The following is a 24225-nucleotide window of genomic DNA, read 5'->3' on the forward strand; positions in this document are numbered from 1 at the left end:
AGAGAGAGGGAGACACAGAACCGGAAGCAGGCTCCAGGCTCTGAGCCATCAGCCCAGAGCCTGATGCGGGGCTCAAACTCACAGACCGCGAGATCGTGACCTGAGCTGAAGTCGGCGCTTAACCGACTGAGCCACCCAGGTGCCCCGAGAAGGGTCTTTAAGAGCTAAGGAATGGATCCTTCTCAAGAGGAGACAGACTCAGAGACGATTGGTAACCAGGTTGGGACTTTGAAAATAGACAGTAGAGACAGAATAAGGACTTAGTCAATGGACTACCAGAAATGAGGTCTGAGGGTACAAACTTGGAGAAAGGATGCGATACCTGGTGGGCCTGCAGGCCAATGATTGAGGAGTAGGCCTGGATAGTTATGTAGATCTCAGGCTGGAAGTCGATGCAAGATCCGGGCACTCGGAAGGGTCGAAGCAGCCCGCCTAGGCAGCGGGAGAGCGCATGGAAAACTTCATCAAACAAGATCTCCCCTGTGGAATCATCCTGAGGGCAATGCAGAGAAAGATCTCTCGAATGTGAGCAAAAGCAGCCCTGAGCAGAGGGCAGAAACAAGCAGCTTCCGTGGGTCAGTGGAACTCCCATCTTAAAGTTGGTCACACCCCCAAATACAGTGCCACGTGTGGAATGGGACGTCTTTAAACACTGACCATTTAAAAGCCTGTTTCCTTTCCACGATGGTAGACTGGGATCACTTTTCACATCTCTGAGGCCTCTCCCTCTCCTCCTCACCCCCTATTCCATCCCTTACTCCTTTTTCCCACTGTCTCCCTCTAGTCCCTTACCACAATGCCAGTAGACGGGCTAAGGTCGAGCTCAATGACAAATCGGTACTGCCAAGCCAGGAAGGTAACCCGAGTAGAAGGTACAAGGAGGAATGGCCTTGGGACCACTGGTTCATCTGGCTGCCACCCAGGGGGCAGGACACTGAGGACTTCCAACTCCTGCTCAGACTGGAGCTGACAATTAGGACAGAGAGAAAAGGAAAGGGTCAGGGAAGAGTCACCCCTTTATTTCCTGGACCTGAACTTCTTCTTCTTCTTCCTTTTTTTTTAAATTTTTCTTTTCAACGTTTTTTATTTATTTTTGGGACAGAGAGAGACAGAGCATGAACGGGGGAGGGGCAGAGAGAGAGGGAGACACAGAATCGGAAACAGGCTCCAGGCTCCGAGCTGTCAGCACAGAGCCCGACGCGGGGCTCGAACTCACGGACCGCGAGATCGTGACCTGACTGAAGTCGGCCGCTTAACCAACTGAGCCACCCAGGTGCCCCTTCTTCTTCCTTTTTAAAAAAATTTTTAAAAATGTTTATTTTTGAAAGAGAGAGAGAGAGAGAGAGAGAGAGAGAGAGAGAGAGAAAGTGTGTGCACCAGAAGGGCAGAGAGAGGGAGACACAGAATCCGAAGCAGGCTCTGGGCTCTGAGCTGTCAGCACAGAGCCCGACATGGGACTCAAACTCATGAACTGTGAGATCATGACCTGAGCCGACTGAGCTACCCAGGCGCCCCGTCCAGGACCTGAACTCTTGTATCCAAAATGGCAAACCACTGGTTCTATCTCCTGCAACCCAACTATATACTCTTCCTATTTGGAAAATTAAAATTTCCCGGGTGGAATCATCTTCTGGGAAAAGTCACTTGCCCCTTCTAGAATGAGACCCCTTAGAGTTCGTCTCCCATCCTGTTTCTAGGACCCCCTTAAAAAAGCAGATCCTTCTGGGCCAGCCCCTCCCATCCTAGGTTTCTGGGCCTCACCAGCATCTCCTGAGGTGTAGCCTGCACAGTTTGATGCAGGTGATTGAGGAACCAAGCCAGGCGGACATTTCGGGAGATTCGATAATCTTTTTTCATCAACAGGAACACCTGCCCAGCTTCTTCCACCTGGAGACAAAGAGACATTAGAAATAATCTAGAAAAATTCACTGAGTTCCTGGTATACATAGATCACTGTGCAAGTGACTTGTCCAAGGAGTTCACAACACGTAAGGGAGAGGCAAGGCAGCAGAGGAGAAAAATTAGCTCCCCCCTCAGTGCAACGTGTTCCCAAGGACTCAGTTCTCTGGTCCCATTCCCCTTATGTGGACTTCTGTGTTACCAAGTGCCCTTTTAACATTATTGAATGTGTAGGTGTTTTTCCTATAAGCTACAAGCTCGTTAAGGGTGGGGATTGTGTCTTGCTCTATGTGTGTGTCCCTATGCTTGGCAAATTGCTGACAACAAAGCAGATACTCAGTAATGCTGGACACTTCCTCCTAATAAGCCTTGACGACAGCGGCCCCTAAAGGACTCTTCACTGGGTGACTAGCAAGCCCGCTGAATGCCTCAAAATTAAACTCCTGTGGGTCACGACCCACATTTTCCCCACCCTCCACACTTCTCAGTGGTCAGTGCTCCAGCTCCTTCCCACCACTGCCTCAGAGGCAGCTGGCTCCGCGGTGTCCTGACAGGCATCAGTTCCCTTACCCGTGTCCTTGTCCTTCCATTCATGAGCCGAATCTTGGCTTGGGATGAATTCGACGCTCTCCCTCATCCACACATATACCATGCCAGCGGCACTCTGACAGAGAGAAACCTGTCACTTTGCCAGGGGCGCCAGCTCCAGCGAGACTTTACCTATCCCTTCACTTCTCCCCAGTGAGCAACCTCTCCTATCCCCTTCAGAACCTTTTCCCATCTCTCAGCCCCTGGGGGCCTGGCAGATAAACTCACCCACTATTTCACAGAGAAAATAAGGGTCCACTGCCCTGAACTCCCCCAACATTTTTTCCTGACCAATCTTTACCTGAAATTCCTTTATTCCCTTACTCTAGCCTCCGATGAAAAGACGACTCTCCTTCTGGTTTAGACAAATTGCAAATTTCTCCCCCTGGGTCCCTGGCCGGTGAGGGGAAGGGCCAGGCGGTGAGGACTGAAGAGGGTGGTAGAAATAAACAGAAGCCAATAACTGTTAAGAAATGTGGTACTGAAAGGAAGTGAAGGTTTCTTCCCCCCGAATGGGGAAATTTGAAGAAATAGAAAAAGCCCTGGAAAAGCAATAACGAAGGATGGTTGATGGCGGAGAGGAGTGTGGAAAGCAGACACAATGACTAAAGATGAAGAAAGCCATTCTTCTTCAGGACAGAAGGCCTGCTTCAAAAGACACAAAACAGGGGCACCTCGTGGCTCAGTTGGTTAAGCATCTGACTCTCGATTTCAGCTCAGGGTCACAGAGCCTGCTTAAGATCTTCTCTCTCCCTCTTCCTCTGCCTCTCTCCCCTGCTCATGCTTGCTCTTGCTCTCTCTCTCTCTCTCTCTCTCTCTCTCTCAAAAAAAAAAAAAACAAAACAACCACACACACACACACACACACACACAGAAACAGGTACTGGGAAATGGCATAGGTGGAAGCAGGCAGGAAACTCCCATTTCTTGAGCACCTGTAATATATTCAACAGTCCCCTGGAGACGCTAAGTGCAAGAACTTCAGTTTCAGACGGCCTGGTGTGAATCCCAATTTGGCCTCTTTTTAGCCTGTGAGATCGGGGAAAAGGTACTTAATTAACCTCCTTAAGCCTCAGTGCCCTCATTTGTAAAATGGATATAATCCTAATACCGATCTAACAGTGTTGTTAAGGGGCTAAGCGAAATCAGGTATAGGAAATGCTCAGCACAATGCCTGGCGCTCAGAAAGAATATTATAAAAGTGAATTATCACCAGGTTATTACCGGGCATAATAGAAGGCTCTTCACACTCGTACACTCAATCAGGCTTCACATAAAACACTTAACAGAAACAAACGGAGGTCCAAAAAAGTGAAATGATTTAACACAATTAGTAGGTGCAGGGTCAGAAGTCAGACCCAGGCCTCATGAGCTGCAAAGCCCAACTACTGAAGAGTGACAAGCGGATAAAACTGGGGGTTTAAGAACAGAAAAGAGGGGCGCCTGGGTGGCGCAGTCGGTTGAGTGGCCGACTTCAGCCAGGTCACGATCTCGCGTCTGTGAGTTCGAGCCCCGCGTCGGGCTCTGTGCTGACAGCTCGGAGCCTGGAGCCTGTTTCCAATTCTGTGTCTCCCTCTCTCTCTGCCCCTCCCCTGTTCATGCTCTGTGTCTCTCTGTCCCAAAAATAAATAAAAAACATTGAAAAAAAAAATTAAAAAAAAAAAAAAAAGAACAGAAAAGATTTGAAGTGGTCCCGAGAAGGAACACGATGGGTCTCTACAAGCATAAAGGATGCTCCACCATAATCAGAAAGACAAAAAGACAACTGAAATATCGATATAGGATTCAATATTATTTTGTGTTACGTCTCTATACTAACCTAAAATCACACTATTCTCTATTGTGCTGCTTCTGTACGCCAGGCTAAGGTAGGTGCTGGCCAAGGATTTTTCCCAAGAGTTGGAGCAAGCTACTGAACTTTTTTTTCACAGAGCTATAATATTTTATCTGCATTAAAAAAAAAAATTCCCTCTGGCTACCATGTGATTCAGAAAGATCCCCTGACAACCAGGGGAGATGGCAGTGGCCTAGACCAGAGCTACTCATAGTAGCCATTCTGTGAACTGTTTGAGACTGGTCTCCGATGAGACAGCACTTGTGCCAGAATGTAAAGCCAGTACTGCCTTTCATCAACAAAGCCTGGTTTTACACACACACACACACACACACACACACACACACACTCAGCTAATGCAACCTTCAAGACAAGTGAGCTTAGCTGCCATTTTAAGGACCCTTCAGAATAAGACAACAATCAGTGATTAATTGGAAGCAGTGGGGAGGAAGGAACAAAACTGTATCAAGGACGACTAAGATAGCCCTGGAAACCGGTAAGTTGCAGAATGATTTCCAAGTTAGTGAGAAAAATCAGATACAGGTATTTACCATCATTTCTAACCACCATTCCCCTCAAAAGGTCCCTTAAGATTGTACACCCTTATCACCAAGATGCTAGAAACAGTAAAGGGTCTACCGGCCAAGAAGGAATGTGCAGCAGTCACTTGCCCTCTGCCTGACCTTGGTCTCGGGATGGGATGCTCTCCTAAACCAGTCAAGCTCTCCCTCCGGACTGGCTGAGCAGGTGTGGGTGTGAGATTGATGCCCACTCTTGTCTAACTGATGGTGCTGGATCCCTGCCAAGGCTCTTATCTAGGAAAGGATGGGCTGGGGCCGGGAGTACTATCAGAATAGGAAGGACACCTGCATTCAGCAGTCCTTTGTTTATCATTCTATCTTCAGAGCCTACAGCAGTGCCTGGCACATCAGATGCTCCATACAAGTTGCTGAATAAGTGAATCTGCCATATGTTCTAAGCAAAGCAAAGTTGATGTTTAAAGCTAATAATCAGTACAACTCTTTTTCTCTACAACTCTTCTCAAGGTGAGATAATCTTAACACTAATTCCAGTACTATATTCCTCTGGTTCTTCTTTGGTAGTTAGTAAAGACTTTTTTTCCCCCAAATGCCAGCCTGTTTCAGATATGCAAGAAAACACCATAGGAAGGAATCTGGGCCCATACTGAGCTGGGTTAAACAGAGGAGAACACATACCCGTGGGTCAGCACCATAAGAACAATTGGGAACACTTGGTCACTCCACCTTCTAGGTCTAAAATGTTGGTGATTCTGGGTTTCACAAACGAATCTATGATCCCCTGCACTATGTTAGGCATGACAGGTTTCACTTCTGTCACAGTCACAAAGCAGTTTAGAATTCTTCATGGCACCCACCAGTTTATAATGAAGAATTTGCATACTTTGTAAATTTTGTTTCCCCTGCAAGTCTAGAAGCTCTAAGGAGGTAGAAGCATTTGTCTGTATGTTGTCCTTTGCTGTATCCCTAGCAACCAGCACAATGCCAAGACGTACTAGGTGTTCAAATATTTGTTGACCGAATGTGTGAGGGAAATGGCTCTCCCAAGCTATGTTTCTTCTGTTTTGAGCTATGTTCTGAATTTCTTACCACTGATTCCCAACTTTTCACTTTTAGCAATGTCTGCTCTGTGTTGTCCAAGAGATCCCATCCTTCCTCATCCACTTTATAGAAAAATGAGCCTATTTTATGTCTGGGTTTTTCTTTTGCTTCCACCAAAGTTGTTTTTACCAGGTTTTCACTACTATTTTCTTTTCAAATATTATCTCTTTTTTACAGTTCTTGGAATCTGGAGAAGGGCTGCGGGTGTGAGTTCTAATCGATTTGTTTTGAAAGAAAGTGCAATTTGATAGCTGAGCCTCTGGACTTGAACTTTATTTTCCTCCTCCATAAAACACTACCATGTATCCCAATGGCGTGTGAAAGTATAAATGCACACATTAGTGTAACAAGTGAAAACAAGCAATTCATTGATCAGTTGCTGCTTTGTGTCTGGAAAGTCCCGCACAACCATTCAGTTCAGCTTTTTTGCTCGTCCCCATTTACCTGGCATAGCTGGATATTTCCTCACACTAAGCCAGAATCTGTCTTCTTGATATAATCTTGACCCATTCTTGAGATCTGTTCTCTTGAAAACATCTAACCCATTTCTGGTTTTACCCCTGGATAAAACCCAAAGGAAAGTCTGACCCTCTGCCAAAGGAGAATCTATCAAACATCCAATGGCAGCCCTGAGTCTCTGTTTCTCTGTAATAAACATCTCCTGAGTTCTTCAGGTAAATCTTAAAGAGCACTGTTTCAAGTTTCCCCACTATATCTTAGATCATACGCCTATGAACTCTGGCTGGTCTGTTTTTCAACTCAAAATGTGGGGGCTAGGATGGAACACAATACCCAGGTGAGGGCACAGATTCAGAGTCTCCTAAGTCCTACTGACTTTTACCATACTGTTGGTGCAGGGAACCTCCATAACTTTTTCACTTGTGTTGCTGTTAAGACACATCCTCTGTTCTGTCCTCATGCAGCTGGCTTTTTGGGACACATCCAGTTATTCAATTAGTCCTGTTATATTGGATAAATTCAGTCTCTTATTCTATTGTAAAACCTAGAGTCCTGTTTTGTCTTTTAGCAAATCTCTTTCCAGCTTAATTTCCCTGCTAATTTCATCAGGATGCCATCAAGCCCTCATTCCTGTCCAAAGAGGACAAAGACAAGGTGGGTGTGGATTCATTCATCGGTCAACAAATTTATGGAGGGCCAGCTACAGGCTAGCACCAGGCTAGGTCCTAAGGATACCATGAAAAGCAAAAACTGGCATTCTCTGCTCTCATAACATTTACCCTGTAATGGAGAAAAAATTAATCAAATAATCATTCTACTAACTATATGATTACAAACTGAGTAAGTGTGCCAAAGGAAAAGAAAGTGGTTCTATGGCAGCATATAACAAAGTAACCTGACCCAAGCTAGGATCTTAGGAGAAAGTGACACTGAAGGTTGACTGGGGTTTGCTAAGTGAAGAGGAAAAGGGGAGATAAAGCGGATGGAAGACACAGATGGGTGCTGTGCTATTAGTAAATGTTCTTTAGATTATTAGTTAGTAGACGGCTTGATTTCATTACAGTACAGCTTCCATTTCTCCACCTTGTCTTCGAAGTTATTTTGAATGACAGGGGTGCTGGGTGGCTCAGTCGGTTGAGCGACTGACGCTTGGTTTTGACTCAGGTCCTGATCCCAGGACTGTGGGATCAAGCCCCTGTGTCGGGCTCCTGCTGAGTGTGGAGCCTGCTTGGAACTCTCTCTCTCTCTCTCTCTCTCTCTCTCTCTCTCTCTCTCTCTGCCCCTCCTCTGCTTGTGCTCACACATGCTCTCTCAAACTAAAACGAACAAACAAATAAATGTTATTTTGAATGATGGACTGACTGTCCAAGGCCAAGTGAAGCTTACGTAGTTAGTTCATCAACCAGTTCTTACAGAATCCACTCTCTTGAAACCAGGAACATTGGCCCAACTTAATCTTTCTCACATTTCTCCCTCAAACGTGACCCTTCGAAGTCAACAGCAACATGTTCAAACCATCATCTTGAAGTTTGCCTCACATTCAAGATGTAATTGATCAGAACCAGAAAACATAAGAATTTAAGCAGCTAAAATAGTATTTTTCAAAGTGTGATCCAAGGACCAGGTGCATGAGAGTGACGAGGTGCTTATTAAGATACAGATTCCTGGGCCCCAGCCAAACCAACCGAATTCGAGTTGACAGGACTCAGGAATCTAAATTTAACAAGCTCCCCAAGTGATTCTTCCGCTTTGACAAACCCTGAATTAGCTGTATTCTCTCGGCATCCACACTCACATGGAGCTTCAATGCCCTAATACGTAATCTCCCTGAGTCTGAAATGCATTACTCTTGGGACTAATCTGGCAAAGAGAAAGCAGGGTTTCAGAGTCAGAGACCTGGATTGAAATCTGGTTCTACTACTTGCTATCTATGTGAGCTTGAACAAGTTACTTAATTTTTCCAGGACTCAGCTTCTTCATCGATAACATGTGGGTAAGAATATCTACTTCATAAGGATGTTGCTGCAATTAAACGTGAGAATGAGAACAATGGTAGAGGAAGCCTATCATTCTCTGGAACATTTATTGAGGCCTACATACCATTTACAAGATGAATAATACATTATTAGGCACTGTACTGCATACCATATATATCAGGATGACGGAAACATCGCCCGTCTCAATTTGTTTTTTGTTTGTTCTTTGCACCTGTCCCTTTGTGGTTAAGGTATAAATAATTTTTGAAGCCTTTTCCAACCATTATGCTGTTTTCTAACAGAATCCCATGAGGAGCGCCTGGATGGCTCAGTCGGCTGCATCCGACTCTTGACGCTGGCTCAGGTCATGATTCCAGGGTCGTGGGATTCTGTCTCTCTCTGCCTCTCTTCCCCGCTCACGTGCGCTCATGCTAATAAAAAAAAAAAAATTAAAAATAAAGAATCCCATGAAGTCATGTAGACATTTTCTCCCTTGAACTGTCTGAAGGCTCCTTACCACTGGACTTATGCCACAGAAGTCCTGAACCTCTAGCATGGACTCAGCCTGAATCTTCTTCTCATCTCTTACCAATCTCTTGCCAATTTAGAGGACCTAGAGGGATCAAACGTCGGTTCTGTTGCTGCTTATTAACACAAGGCCTTGGTGAAGTTACTGTGCCTTAGTTTCCTCATCTGTGCCATCAGGAAAATAATAGTGCCTATTTTGTGGAGATTTTACAAGGATTAGGTGATACTTCGTAAGCACTCTGGAAGTGTTAGCTGTTCTCATTGTCACATTGCACCCACACTAGCAGCTGCTGCTTCTGTTCTCTGAGGGCTCTACGCTCCTTCTCACGTCAGGATTTTCACTATTGCCTCTGCCTGTGATGCGCTCTGCCTCTTCTCCTGGCCAACTTCTACTTGGTCTTCAGGCTGAAGTGTCATTTCTCTGAGAAGGCATCCCAAACCACCCCCGCCCCACACACTTCTTAACAAAGTCGGTTAAGAACCTCTTTTAAACACTCATTCATTCTGTAGTTTTCCTTTGCAGCCCTTATTATAATTCAATGTTTGTTTACTCTATTAAAATAGAGGACATGTCTGTCTCACACTGCTCGGTATCCACCCTGATACTTAGCACGATTCTGAATCCACAGCACTCATAAAATATTTTAAATATATGATGAATGAATGATTTCTTAAATCTGACTATGCCCAATTTTGTCTCTTCGGATTGTAACAACCTCTCAAAGTCAGTGACTTTTCTGCCCAGGGGCAAACTTCACTCCCTTTACTTTCTGAGATAAAATTTTCAGGAATGCAAATCAAGAACTTAACAGATGCTTAACTTTTGGCTGAAGGAGGCTCCCAGAAGTATGTGTCTTGACTCCAAGCTACTATAGATCTGCACTGATCAATATGGTAGCCACTACCAAATGGGGCTACTGAGAACCTGAGATGTTGTGAGTCCAAAAGTCCAAAATGACATGTGCTAGAAGTGTAAAATACACACTGGATTTTTAAAGATTTGGTACAAAAAAGAATGATAAGTAGCTCATAGTTTTTAATACTTATTACCTGTTGAAATAATATCTTGGAAATATATATAAATAAAATACATTATTAAAATTGATTTCCTCTGTTTCTTTTTACCATTTTAAATGTGTCTACTAGAAAATTTGCATACACGCCTTCTATTAGATTTCTATTGGACAGTGCTGTTTTACACCACCTGCCTGAAAGGTATGTCGTATTTTGCTACAACATCCCATTTCCTCTCATCTTTGCTGCTTTTTTTTTTTTATTTATTTACTTTTAATTTTTATTTTTTTTAAAGTTCATTTCTTTTTTTTTTTTTTAACGTTTACTTATTTTTGAGACAGAGAGAGACAGAGCATGAATGGGGGAGGGTCAGAGAGAGGGAGACACAGAATCCGAAACAGGCCCCAGGCTCTGAGCTGTCAGCACAGAGCCTGACGCGGGCTCAAACTCACGGACCACGAGATCATGACCTGAGCCGAAGTCGGCCGCTTAACCGACTAAGCCACCCAGGCGTCCCACTGCTGTTGTTTTTTAAATGTTTATTTATTTTTGAGAGAGACAGAGAGAGAGACCAGAGAGACAGAGAGAGCAGGGGAGGGGCAGAGAGAGAGGGAGGCACAGAATCTGAAGCAGGCTCCAGGCTCTGAGCCGTCAGCACAGAGCCTGAGGCGAGGCTTGAACTTGCGAACCGAAAGATCATGACCTGAGCTAAGTTGAACGCTTAACCGTACCTACTGAGCCACCCAGGTGCCTCCATTTCCTCTCATCTTAATTCTTGCGGAGAGGTACTCCAAATTCTTTCATAGTCTTTCTCAGTATTGACATTTCAGATGCATGGCTTCTTTGTGAACATGTCTGATTCTTTAAAATAGGGTAGAGTTTCCTACTTAATCTTGGGTTTCATAACACCAAATCCCAACAAACTGGAGACTTACCATCCTGTGGCTATTTTATTATTTATACTATAATCACTATGGTTAAAAACACAAGATCTGGGGCCAGGCCACCTGTTTTGGGAGTCCTGGCTCCCCTACTTACTAGCTGTGTAACTATGCTGCAAGGATCTCTGTGTTTCAATTTCCACAACTGAAAGATGGGAGATGATAAAAGTGTCTAGGACAAGAGGATTAATTGATATTGGCAAAGCATCTAGAATGGTGCCTGGCATGCAGTACTCATTCAATAAATGACTTCTATTTTTGTCATTCTACACATCCTTGACCCTTCCCACCTACTCATATATTCTCTTACATCACTGGGCACCTGTTCTAGTGTCCCGTTTTTTCCAAAGCTGAGAGATTTTATGCTCAGGTCTTCTAACTTCAACTCTGCTAGTCCCCAGCTGAGGAGCACTTGGGTAAGGTACTTAACCTCCCTCGCTTTTCAATTCCTTTATCTATAAATGAGAGCGGATACTGCCACATTCTTCGCCTAAGTTTTAATAACGTAATGCATGTATGAGTTCCTCGCGTGGTCCTTGGCACCTAATCGATGCCTCCTGTGCATTTTCTGGTTTAACACGTCAAGTCCTCACAACACACCATAAGACAGGTATTTTATGAAGAAAGAAACAGGATCCTGGAAATCAAGACTTGCCCAAAGTTGCACAGATAGCCAAATGGCAGTGCCAATGCTGGACGAGGTTTCACTCCGAGTCAAAAATGTTTTTTCGCGAAACCAAAGCTGCTCCCCAAATGCACGAGCGCTAGAACTAAATTAATTCATGCTGTCTACGGCATTCCGATGTTTGGAGAAATGCATAAACCATCGATGCCTACTGCCGTGCTGCCCACGGAAACTGCAGCAGAAAATCAAACTACAGATTTTGTTAATAGCATTATTAAGATCAAAGAATACGAAAGCCCCAGAGTCAGCGACGTGTCTGAAATTTCAGTAACCAAAACAAAGCGACGGCGACGGGTTTCTGCTCCAGCCCCCGGACAAAACTGCGGGCCGAGGGAAGGAGGTTCAATGGTCTGGCCTACGGGGCAGGGCCTCCCCCAGACGGGGAGGAGGCCACCGCCGTGCCAGGCCGCCGGATCCTCCTCCTCGGAGCTCGGGGCCCAGTGCCCAGCCTTGCACCCGCCCGCCCCTCACCTCCGGCTCCGGGCGCTCCGAGGCCATCACACAGCCCTCCCGCGCGGGCCCGGGCCAGAGAAGATGCTCCACTCGTGACCCCTGACCCGGCTACAAGCGTCCCGCAGGAACCGGAAGTGAGTGGGAGGACCGAGTTCTGAGTTTCCTGATTGGGGGACGAAGACCTCTCAGCGAGGCTCTCGGACTAGGAAACCGGAAGGGGAAGTCGTTGCCGCCTACACTGACGCCGCAATGCAGGTGAGAGCGGGCTTGGGACTGTTGACCGCTAGCTGGTTTCGGGTAGCGGGGTCGATAGCGGGGTGGCCGAGGGGAGGGTGAGGAGTTGGGGCTGAGAGGAGGGGTTAGAGCCCGCAGCTGACGAGTAAGGGACCGCGGGATGGGGGGCGCGACCGACTGGAGAGGTGGGGGTGGGGCCCGGACTGCCGAGTTGTGTGGAAAGAGGCCCCGCCGACTTGCTGGGGTGCGCGAAAGGGTCAGTCTGTAAACTGGTAAAGTTGAAATGCGATCCAAGGAAGATGGCTCAAGAAGGAGGCGTGTTGCCTCAGGCCCCGGCCTAGGTCGTTGGATGGACTCTGTTGGATGCAGACGTAACAGGGGATCTGGAATTGGAGAGCGGCCCGAGAGGTGAAGGAATTGTTGGGCGGGGGGCGGTGGCCAAAAGCTAAGCTAATTATAATCTGAGGCTGTGGGTGGAACCCAGGATCCAGGCCCCTGTCTTGAACGTTGGCGAGTTTGCAAGACAATTTTGCATCTTTCTTCCCAGCCTGAGCCGGTTAGTTATTAAGGATGGAGAAATGAAGTAAAACTGGAGACCCCAGATGGAGGAAAACGCTTTGCGGATACCCTAGCATTTAAAATTGTTTCTCTGGTGCTCAGGAGCATATGCATTTTGTTTTGTTTTGTTTTTCACTTGCCACTTACTTTCTTGCACCTGGTCCGCTGTCAGTAAATGTTGTTCAGTTGACTGAGCTTGTGAAAGAGATACAGAAATACTGGCATTGAGAAAAAAATGGGTGCCGATTAATTCAGCAAGAAGAAGCTTGAAAACATCAAATGCTGAGGGCGAATGAAGAGTGGGAGGTGGGGGTGGGGGTGGGCGGTGGTGGTACAAGCCTGGTATTCAGGGAAACCTTCATGTGTAGGTAGGTTTCCCAGGGATTGTGTCTTTGGCAAGACTGCCACGCTCTCAAGGCAGGTTCTAGTACAGGAGAAGTTGGAGTACACGTGCTATAGGGGTTCACAAAAGATTATAAAGCCCAGGCATTAGGTCTGGTGAAAATGTCTCAGTGAGAGAGTATAGAGTGTATCTAACACAGAGAAAAGCCAGACGTGAATTAGGAGACGATGAGAGAAAGGAGGAATTGAGGTCAGGCGAATGGATTGAAAGGTCTGAGGGTTGATGCTGTCTGTAACCCAAATACCAAAGATAGAAAACCACGCTCTCCTGTGCCAGTGAGATCCTGTGTTTCTCGACTGGTGTTGCACACTGCCATCCTGGCTCTTCAGCCTTCCTCTGTATGTGTCATACACCTATCTGGGTAACCCACCTGTTCCTGTTGGTGCAGAGGGAGGAGAAGCAGCTTGAGGCATCATTAGATGCACTGCTGAGTCAAGTGGCTGATCTGAAGAACTCACTGGGGAGTTTCATTTACAAGTTGGAGAACGAGTATGACCGGCTGACCTGGTAAGGGTTGCCAGGGTAAGCCAAGGAGGGCTCCATGGGTGGGGGGCTAGGCCTCCTGGTGGACCGGGTATCTCCAGTGATATCACAGTTTATCACTTTGCAAACATCTTTTGGTTTGGTAAGAGCTGGGTTTCCCAACATTTAACAAGTGAAATTTGGCTTAGGGCCTCTGTGGCAAGGAAGTAGAGAAATGCCTAGTTTCCCAACCCAAGGTCTTTTTAGCTTTTGATTCTCACCCTTTGACATCTCTGGGAGGAGGTACTCCCTCAGTAATCCACCCACTATAGTAAGAATGCAGTGTTCATCCTGGGTCTCTTACCACAGTTGCTGCTGAGTCTTTTCAGGTTCAACCTACTATGGAAGTGTGGATCCTATTTTCAGGCCGGAAAGGAGAATTTTACCCAGTTTCTGAGTTTTTAGTGATAAATATAGCCATGGTTCTTATTTGGCCACTGGATCTCACCCCATTCAAGTAACAAACTGCCTTATTTCTCCATCTCTGCTAGAAACTGAAAGCATGTCCCTCTTTCCTAACCCCACAATCCCTGGGAGCCAGTCTGGTACCTGCCCAGTCCAGCTGTAGTGCAGTGAGTCTTTTTGGGGTGAGCCTGGGTGTTCCTAGTCTGAAGGACCCCTTCAAGGCTACTTGACTGAGACATTCTGACGCTTCCTTATCACCACCAGGCCCTCTGTTCTGGACAGCTTTGCCTTGCTCTCTGGACAGTTGAATACTTTGAACAAGGTCTTGAAGCACGAAAAGACACCACTGTTCCGTAACCAGGTTATCATCCCTCTGGTGTTGTCCCCAGACCGAGATGAGGATCTCATGGTAAGAGGAGGAGAAGGGTACAGTGTGGGAAATTAAATTCTTAGATGAGAACTTAGAGCATAATTGTTGCTGGGTTACTTTAGAAGTTCTGAATGAGGAGTAGTTTGTGGCAGTAGAAAGCAAAGGCTGCATTTTGGAGGCCTTGCTTTTTGTCCCTCTAGAGTTGAGGAGCCACTCCCCAATAGTACCAAATAACCCTGAGGCTTATGTCCCCAAGGCAAAGATCTTTCTTCTCCAAGACCTATCTTGAACAAGAGGTATGTTCTTTTGTGATTTTGTCTATTTCAATCTTTTATTAAAATGTAGCAAAGGGAAACTTGCCCCTGGGTCTGGTAGAAACCTGTGTGAGGAGACAGAAATGAAGCATGGAGTAAGCGGACTAGTGTCCTAGGAAGCTAGGTATTGGAAGTGTCAGGTGGAGTCTTCCCTGAAAATGTACTATTTGCCTATGGAAGGAACTGTATATCGGGCCAGATCAACTCTTCGTGAATTGCATAGGAGGATCAGTAAAATCTGTGTGTTACAGCGGCAGACTGAAGGACGAGTGCCTGTTTTCAGCCATGAGGTGGTCCCTGACCATCTGAGAACCAAGCCTGATCCTGAGGTTGAAGAGCAAGAGAAGCAACTAACAACAGATGCTGCCCGTATTGGTGCTGATGTGGCTCAGGTTGGACTGAGTCCCTGCCCTGCTGCCCCCTAGCACCCCGAACCCCATCGTGAGAAGCTAGGATTTACTGTGTGCGCCTGGTAGGGATGCATGGTTTACCCATAAATTGCCCCTGGAGGAGCACAAGGAAGAAACTTCACCGTCATCATTTCTGGTCAATGGCCTGATCTCTGCACAAATGTATGTTTGTTACAGAAGCAGATCCAGAGCTTGAATAAAATGTGCTCAAACCTCCTGGAGAAAATCAGCAAAGAGGAGCGGGAATCAGAGAGTGGAGGTATGGAGGGACTGGTGGCAAAATGAAGAAGGAAAAGGAGGATAGATCACTGGGATAGGAATGGTGGTTTGGGTAGTGGCGAGGTGAGGACGTAAGAATGAACTGCTTAGGAAAGGGTATGCTCCGTTCTGTTAGCTTTTTGTAATTAGGGCTTGCCCTAGAGCAGGTGGAGGGTGTGGGTAAAATGAGAAGGGAGAGCTCCCAGATAGTTGTGGGGGTCTTTTGGTTCTTCCTTGGGGCTGCCATTGAGTGTGGACGCTGCTCAGGCCCTGGTGCCCATATTGGTCTTCCTGTTGCTACGTTCAGTCCAGGGTCAGAGGCGAACCTCAGGCTCCTCGCTTAACCTTTTTCTTCAGGTCTTCGGCCGAACAAGCAGACCTTTAACCCTGCAGACACCAATGCCTTAGTAGCAGCTGTGGCCTTTGGGAAGGGGCTGTCTAACTGGAGACCTTCAGGTAGCAGTGGTCCTGGCCAGCCAGGCCAGCCAGGAGCCGGCACAATCCTTGCAGGAGCCTCAGGATTACAGCAAGTGCAGATGGCAGGAGCTCCAAGCCAGCAGCAGCCAATGCTCAGTGGGGTGCAGATGGCCCAAGCAGGTCAAACAGGTAAGGTGGGCAGGGGATGACCTTGAGCAGGGAAGTAGGGATAAGCTGGATGGAATGGGCCCCCACCATCTCAGAGCTGGAGATTTTCTCCTTTTCTTTTTGAACTGTGACCCAGAAAACACTTTTCAGGAGTAAAAATCTCATTTGCGACTCTGTAGCAGGCACCAGAGAAAAGAAGAACTTGGAGCAGCAGAGACTGCACCTCCCATCCCCATTATAGAGTTCTGTCTCAAATACCTTTCTGTCCCATTTACTCTGGGTATCATGTGTGCCGTCAGGGTCGTTTCTTAAAGAAAGCAATGGTCAACCTTCAGTGGAGACCATCTGCTAGGTGCACTGAGGATTGACAAATAGGCAAGCTCCACGTACTCTTCTCTGTGTCTTGTCTTTCTGCTTCCAGTTGATAGTTGCGAGAACGGTGTGGGGGAATTCAGACGTGAGTAGCTGGAAGAGGCATTTTCTTTCAAAGCTGTCTAAGAAAAGGAACAATTACAATTAGAACATACTCTTCCACCTGTGACATTAAATGGGGTCTAGCTGTTTTGTCTGGGAGTAGCTGAGCAGGAGACTGCTGGGGTGTGTTCTGACCCCTTCCCTATGAGCCCCTCCCTCCCAGACACCTTCAGGGAGAGGGCTGGTCAAGAACCACACCTCTGATCGTTGCTACCCGGGGCTGCAGAGGTTCTGAGATGAGAGTGGTGGCAGAAGGGAACTTGAGAGACCACCTGTCTGATTTATCATGAAAATCTTACTGTGCTTCAGGTATCTTTCTTTGTGTTCCTTTCAGGAAAAATGCCAAGTGGAATAAAAACCAACATCAAGTCAGCTTCAATGCATCCCTACCAGCGGTGAGTGTGGCTGGCAATCCCCACTCCCAGGTGCTCTTTGCAGAGGTGGGCAGTGAAATTGCCTTTTGCCCAAAGCAGAACTAGATGTGTACAATAAAAAGAATGTGAGCTTTCAGCACCAGACAAATCCCAGCTTCACCACTGACTGACTGTGTGACCTTGGGCAAGTGACCTAATTTTTCTGAACCCGTTTTCTTGTTTATAAATGGTGATAACCTACCTCATAGGGTTGTTGTGAGGATTAAAATGAGAAAATGAATGTAAAACACTTAGTACAGTGTGTGAAATAATGGGTATTCAATAAATGATAGTTTGTTTTTTTTGTTTTTTTTGTTTTTTTTTTTTATGTTGAGAGAGAGAAAGACAAAAGAGCGAGCAGGGGAGGGGCAGAGAGAGAGAGAGAATCCCAAGCAGGCTCCGCACTGTTAGCATGGAGCCCAACGCGGGGCTCAAACCCACAAACTGTGAGCTCATGACCTGAGCCAAAACCGAGAGTCGGATGCGTAACTGACTGAGCCACCGAGGCGCCCCAATAAATGATGGCTTCTACAGCCACATCTCCCCACTGCCCTCCTCAATCCTCGATCCAGAACTTAGGGTGATGTGATAGTGCTTCATGTCAGTGGTGAGGTGCTAGACACAAGGTCATGGACTGCTCTGTTCTGTTTGAAAGCCTGTGCTGATTTTGTGCTCCCGGAAACTGTCAAAACCTTTATGTGTCCTTAGAGGCACACTGGCTCTGTAGGCTTCCCTGCTCAGCTTCCATCCCGGCCGTCTCTCCAACCTGCAGGCAACAAGTCTTCTGAACTGGGTCTGAAGGTCCAGCTGCAGCTCTGGTGAAGCTTGGGCCTGCTCTCCTCCTCTCCTCTTAGAAGCCAGTTCAGCTGTTCCCTGGGAGCTAGTTACAAAGTCCTCTGTCCTTTACCCCACTCCATACACACGAAAGATTTTCTTAGTTTGGAGGGGGAGGGGAATTCCACTTCACACCATGGTTCATCAGGGGTTAGTTATCCTCATAATAGTACCTAATTCCTGGACTCCAGCCAGGATGGCTTTCCTCCAGTCCACTGAAACTGTGATCAAACCTGAGCCAGACTGCTGGTGGGTGGGAACAGCCACCAGTACCTTCGCCTGCTTTTATAAAGCTGAAGAGCAGAGTGAGTCAGGTCTGTAGCCTAAGGGGGCTCCTTTGCAGGCAGGGGCAGGTGTTGAGTCAGCAGAAGACCAAAGGGTTTCTCTGAATAAAATTATTAAAATTTTCTTTCTTAACGTTTATTCATATTTGAGAGACAGAATGTGAGCAGGAGAGGGGCAGAGAGAGAGGGAGACACAGAATCCGAAGCAGGCTCCAAGCTCTGAGCTGTCAGCACAGAGCCCAATGCGGGGCTCGAACCCACGAACTGAGATCATGACCTGAGCTGAAGTCGGCCACTTAACCAACTAAGCAACCCAGGTGCCCCTGAATAAAGTTATTTAGGGGCGCCTGGGTGGCGCAGTCGGTTAAGCGTCCGACTTTAGCCAGGTCACGATCTCGCGGTCCGTGAGTTCGAGCCCCGCGTCAGGCTCTGGGCTGATGGCTCGGAGCCTGGAGCCTGTTTCCGATTCTGTGTCTCCCTCTCTCTCTGCCCCTCCCCCGTTCATGCTCTGTCTCTCTCTGTCCCAAAAATAAAAAATGTTGAAAAAAAAAAATTTAAATTGATGGCCATTGTGTCAGTGTTAGCCGATAGCGATTTATAAGAGAGCTATAGCGAGGTCAGAGACTATATGTCAGAGACTTTCAAAGTTGATGCAAGGCAATTCTAATTTATTCTCTCTCAAACGTTTTCTTAGCTCTGATTATCTTTGATCTAAAAGTCCCGAGAGGTTTGAGGAGAGCCTGTTCATACCTTCCAGCTGCCTTTTTTCTGTTCTCTTCTGTCGCACACCAGTACTCTGGCATTTGTTTGGTGCCGGGCAGAGTTCTGCCAGGCTGTGGCAGCAAAGTACTGGAAAAGTGGTCCCTGATGTCACATCCATTCCTGTTCCATCAGGACAAGAAATGGTACCCATAAAGCGCACTAATCGTAGCACACAATAGCGCGGGGAGTCCTGTTACCAGCTCTAAGGCAATGCTGGACCTTTCCTCCATTTCAACAGTACTGCCTTATTGCTCTGTCAGCCCACTCGGGTGTTCCTGATCTTACCTTTTCCCTTCCTGCTGGAAGTCTCAGAGCTAACTATCATGTTGAGTGGAGTTCAAGTGGTACTTCTCCACAAGTCCTGGATCATCTTTTGGTGACTGCTGTCCTTAATTCCACCAGAAGATTCCCTCCTATTGAGAGGTACCAACCCGAAGTTTCTTTGTTGTCCCAGGTAATCCCATTTGAAATGGGTTCCTTGTCCTCCCAGAGTGGAAATATCCTCCTGCCCCAACGGGAACACATGCAGGACCTCACCTACATCTGGTGACCTGAAGCACACATTCTTTACTCCGAAGGCACTCACATCTCTGTATTCTGTACTCTGGAAGCACATGTTCTCATTTGCAACTCCCTCCCACTCCCAGATCCTCTGGAGTACACACACCTACGTAGCATCGCCAGCTTCAGGATTCGGACAGCCCAGTAAGCACCTCAGCGGATGGTATCTCCCTCCGCTCACACACTCATTCCCTCAGGAGGGGATATATATGGAATTCCCTTTGAAGAAGAGGACAGGACCTGCTTGCTTGTTCAGACGTAGGATTCGTAAAAGATGGCTCTCTTGCCCCACTTTGATGGTGTTCCTGTTTCTGACTGCTCTGTTTTGCTTGGGGACTGTTTTCTCCTACTCTTGGGGCCCCTGGAGAATGAGATTAGGTCATTGTACCCCAGGTTTATGCCTAGGATGGAGAAAGACGCAACTGTGAAACCATGAGATCTTACTGCAGCACAGAGTTCACCCTGCTTAAGGCAGAAGCTTACTTAATCCACACTGACATGACAACCATTGTCTAGGACTGCTTCCTCTCCAGGTTTGCCCTGTGGCTGGCATTCTGTCATTGTGGATCCTCCTGTTTACTCATTGCTCCAGTCACCCTATTCTCTTTCTCTTACGATGTCTATTGCTGCCCTACCTAGACAACTTTACCTGACCTTGTACCTTCTTGTGAAACAGCTCCTTCCAGCTCTGTAAGAGATTCTGGCTTTAGGACTGAACTGGAAGGGCTGTATTACATACCTCCTGTGCCGCTGTCAGGCACGAAGCTGAACTCTGCAGGAATGCCCTAGTGCAAGGCTGGGCCCTTTTCCCACTCCATTCTCACCTCCCCCAGGCAGCTGGGAACAACCTCTCCCTTTGTCTGAGCTTCTCATACAGAATAATCCCCCTTAGGGACAATGTATTCTCTGTGCCCTGTGGACACAGGAGCCGTGTGAGCTGATCCCAGCACCGGGCAGGACGGAGGCTGAATCCTTCCAAACGCCCACCCTGGGTCAAATCCTGATTACTATCCAGAGAAATGATTAAGGGATGTACATTTTCTTCCATCTGTTCCAAATTTGGGAGGATAGCCTATTGAAGTTTAACAATGGGCCAGAGACTGCGGTCCCTTTTCGGATCACTCCTGAGAGTTCATCATGCCAACCCATGGAGGCTTGATGTGGCTCTGGCTTGATGGCCTCAAACACAGGGGGAACAGTTGGAAAGAATTTGCCGCTCTTCACGTGGGGCTTTCTAGTTGAAACAGAAGGTACCCTCTCCAGCCCATCTGATGGGGGCCATGGCGCCCATCCCTTCAATGTGTGTATGTGTCCCACAGGACATTCTTTTTCTCTTCCTCTCTTTTCCCCTTTAACTTCTCTCTCTCTTGTTCTTGAACTCCTGTGAGTCACTGAGGCAGAGCTGGATCTCTATAATGGTCTCTACATGAGTTCACAAGCTCTCAAGTGCCACCTGCCATTTGGACATGGCAGCTTCCCCAAGTGCATTATGGACAAGGCACCTGACTTCCCTGGGTCTCCGTTTTCTCACCTGGCTGATCCCAGATATCCTTCCTAGCTTTAAAGTCTCTGGCCATGATTCCCAAGCCTACCTGTCCTGTCCCCATACATTTTGATTGTTTTCCACATTGCCTGACTATGTTATATAAGATAAACTGAAATTTTCCTAGCTCAGCCCCTGAATCCTTCAACCCCCTACAAACTATCCCTGAAGCTCCCTCTCCATCACCTGCAAGTTAACATTACCAACCTCCCTCTAGACCACTTCCCTCAATTGTTTTCTAGCTTGCACTGGTTCTCTAGTGAAAATTCATCAAAGAGGTGGTAAGTTCCCCCAGAGACACATGGATGTATGTCAGAATTTACCTTCCCACTGTCCAGCATCCCTCTCTATCCCCTGGGCAAAGTCTGTGTACCAGAGAGACTCTTCCAGTGAAAGCAGTGAATGACATTTTCCATGGGATGATAGCCTGTCCTACTGAATCAGAACCTGATCAGAGTCTGGGCTGCTCCCCTCCCTGCCTGCCCTCTGCCGCTCTACCACCTTCCCTTGTTCTCACCTGAATCTCCTGTCTGAGGTCTTCTCTTGCCCACACCCCTGCACGTGCACTACCTGTGTTTTTTGTTTGTTTGTTTGTTTTTTACTACTTTCTTTGGGCTGCTCCCATTTTCATGGCCCCCTGTGTCCTGTGTCTTTTCCATGTTACTCCTTGACCTCACCTGTCTACTCACTGACTCACAGCCAGGCTCTTGATATACAGGGCTCCAATCACTGCCTCTTCCTCCACCCCTCCCATTCCTTCTACCACTCCTCTGGAACTCCTCTTCAGACATCACTGCTGACCTCATGGCTAAATCCAGAATTATTTTCAATGCTCATCTTAGGTCATCTCCATGGTGTTTGACAGTGCTGACCATTACCTTTTCATCTTTCTCCCCACTTGGCGCCTACCTCACTAACCATTCCTTCTCTGCAGCTTTTGGCCTTCTGTCCTTCTGCCTGCTGTCTCTGTGACCACTACGTTTTCTGTTTGTAACTCAAATTAAGTTTTATTTTCAGCTCAGAGCTCTCTGCCCCAGGATCCATAGGTACCTCAGATACTGCACGTTTAAGTCCAGCCATCCTTCCCTCTGAACCTGTTTTGTTTTGTTTTGTTTTGTTTTCCATTTCCTGGGTGTGACCTAAGCCAAGTCTGTGGAAGCCATCCTAAACCCTTCATTCTCTGTGTCCCTGGTCCCCCCATGACCCAGTCAGTTACCAAATTCTGTCCATTCTGGCTCCCCAATATCTGTTCATCCCGCCCTGCAACTTAGGCCTCTTTCCCCAAAAGAGTTTTTCAGACTCCCTGTCTCCCACTCCAACGCATATGCCGGGTTGCATTGGCTCCCGGGTAAACTGTGGATCTGATCACATTGCTCCCTTGGATGAAAATTCTTTTTTTTTTTTAATTTTTTTTTAATGTTTATTTATTTTTGAGAGAGACAGAGACAGAATGTGAGTGGGTTAGGGGCAGAGATAGAGGGAGACACAGAATCTGAAGCAGGCTCCAGGCTCCGAGCTGTCAGCACCAGAGCCTGACGTGGGGCTCGAACTCACGAGCTGTGAGATCATGACCTAAGCTGAAGTTGGACACTCAACCGACTGAGCCACCCAGGCGCCCCTGATGAAAATTCTTTTGATAGTTCCCACCTTGTGTTTCTTAAGCTGGAGTCCACATAGCTGGTAGGTTGGTGGGGCAGAGTGGCCAAGGCACAAAGTACCAGGATCAAATCATGCTGGTACACTCCTTTTCCCAGGAGTAATTTAAACAGACAACACAAAACTATCATGTATGCATTATGAAGAGAAAATATACTTCAAGGAAGTCCTACTCTGAAGGGATTCAGAGTAAGCTACCAGATTTCCTAGGATTGATTCTTTCTTTCTTTCTTTCTTTCTTTCTTTCTTTCTTTCTTTCTTTCTTTCTTTCTTTCTTTCTTTCTTTCTTTCTTTCTTTCTTTCCTTTCTTTCTTTCTTTCTTTCTTTCATTACATTTACTTCATTGGAAAGGTTTGAAAAAGCAGCTCACATTTCCTGGAAAGGCAAGTAAGATTCTATGTGATCTAGCCCCCTGACTGCTTCTCCTGACTTATTTTCCATATTGTCCTGCCATCCACCCTATTTCCAAGCCATACAAACTGCTGGAGATTTCCTGAAAGTGACAAACTCTTTCTGGCCTCCATTCCTTTATTCCCACTGATCCCTCTGCAAGTAACACTTTGCCCCCATCATTCTGTCTGATGAATACCCAATCATCTTTCAAAACTCAGCCAGTGACCCATTCCTCTGTGAAGCCTCCTGACAACCCAGTGTGGGCACAACTCAGCACCACGCCAACTAAGTAAGGTCAGTTACCTTCTCTTTTATGCTTTTTATTGTCCCCCAAGTTCAAGCAGACTGAACTGTCAGCGTTTGAATTCCAGTTCTACCTGATAGCTAGCTGTGTGAGCTTTGGCATGAAATGTATGTGTCTGGCACACTATAGCATCAGACCCATCATAGCATCTGATAGGTAGCCGCTGCTATTATCAGTGGTATGATGATTTGGTTGACTTTGGAGAGAGAGTATAATGTAGCATTTTGGTTAAAAGAGCAGGTTCAGGGGGGCCTCGGTGGCTCAGTTGGTTGTGTCTCACTCTTGATTTTGGCTCAGGTCATGATCTCGTTCATGGGATTGGGCCTGCGTCAGACTCGTGCACCGATGGCGTGGAAGCGGCTCGGGATTCTCTCTCCCCCTCTGTCTGCCCCTCCCCTACTTGCAGTCTCTTTCTCAAAATAGATAAATAAACATTAAAAAAAAAAAAAAGAACAGGTTTAGACTGCCTGGATTCTAATCCTAGCTGTGCCACTTACTAGCTGTTTGAACTTGGACAAGTTAATTTACCTCTCTCTGCCTCAACTTCCTTATTCCTGGGGATAATATTAGTGGCTATATTGTAGAGTTGCTGTGAAGTTTAAATAGATGAATACGTACAAAGTGCTCAGAACGGTGCCTGACAATAGAAGCTCAATAAATATCCACTATCCTCAGGGTAGTGTCTAGAACTCTAATGTCCAGAATTGCTGCTTAAACCAGTGATTCATGAGTCCCTTTGTGAGGACATAACTTCTCCCTCCTCTGCACCTTGTGTGTGCTCACACCATGCCTGCCATCAGGAGTTCCGCCTCCTAAGAGATCCTCTGTGCATATCTGATCTCCCACCGTGTCTCAGCTCATGCAGAGCAGTCCCTGGAACATTTTTACATTGGTTTACCTGGTGTGATAAGTCATTTTTGAATTT

At 46.8% G+C, this 24225-nt stretch overlaps 2 protein-coding genes across 7 annotated transcripts in view; one reads left to right on the top strand and one right to left on the bottom strand.

The window, feature by feature from the left end:
• Positions 1-12159, bottom strand: part of SZT2 (SZT2 subunit of KICSTOR complex) — a 52161-nt gene extending 40002 nt beyond the window's left edge. For all 4 annotated transcript variants that reach the window (XR_009258173.1, XM_058717739.1, XM_058717737.1 and 1 more), the window contains exons 1-4: positions 12036-12159; positions 1762-1887; positions 793-966; positions 323-493 (exon numbers count right to left, since the gene is read on the bottom strand). Coding sequence is in view for 3 of the 4 variants with exons in the window: in XM_058717739.1 (XP_058573722.1) it covers positions 323-493; positions 793-966; positions 1762-1887; positions 12036-12062 (498 nt within the window). In the remaining variant the exon portion in view is untranslated. The remainder of the gene's footprint in view (positions 1-322; positions 494-792; positions 967-1761; positions 1888-12035) is intronic.
• Positions 12160-12180: 21 nt separating this feature from the next.
• Positions 12181-17213, top strand: MED8 (mediator complex subunit 8). 3 transcript variants are annotated; one of them, XM_058717745.1, is made up of 9 exons: positions 12382-12659; positions 13601-13719; positions 14226-14306; positions 14404-14548; positions 14710-14805; positions 15075-15215; positions 15411-15492; positions 15849-16097; positions 16885-17213. In XM_058717745.1, the coding sequence occupies exons 5-9, from the start codon at positions 14755-14757 to the stop codon at positions 16947-16949; spliced, it is 588 nt and encodes a 195-aa protein (XP_058573728.1). In that variant the 5' UTR covers positions 12382-12659; positions 13601-13719; positions 14226-14306; positions 14404-14548; positions 14710-14754; the 3' UTR covers positions 16950-17213. The 3 variants fall into 3 exon arrangements, with proteins under 3 accessions (XP_058573727.1, XP_058573728.1, XP_058573729.1); XM_058717746.1 differs by lacking the exon at positions 14226-14306 and having other exon boundaries at positions 13601-13734; XM_058717744.1 differs by lacking the exons at positions 12382-12659; positions 14226-14306; positions 14710-14805 and adding an exon at positions 12181-12272.
• Positions 17214-24225: the final 7012 nt, after the last annotated feature.

The sequence above is a fragment of the Neofelis nebulosa genome, chromosome 2 (genome assembly GCF_028018385.1).
Source record: "Neofelis nebulosa isolate mNeoNeb1 chromosome 2, mNeoNeb1.pri, whole genome shotgun sequence".
NCBI lineage: Eukaryota > Metazoa > Chordata > Mammalia > Carnivora > Felidae > Neofelis > Neofelis nebulosa.

Bases quoted from the DNA above. Each gene is read 5' to 3' on its own strand.
- MED8 (XM_058717744.1), top strand. The intron at 15,216-15,410 runs GTTGGACTGAGT...TGTTTGTTACAG, and splicing joins TTGGTGCTGATGTGGCTCAG to AAGCAGATCCAGAGCTTGAA. The intron at 15,493-15,848 runs GTATGGAGGGAC...CTTTTTCTTCAG, and splicing joins GCGGGAATCAGAGAGTGGAG to GTCTTCGGCCGAACAAGCAG.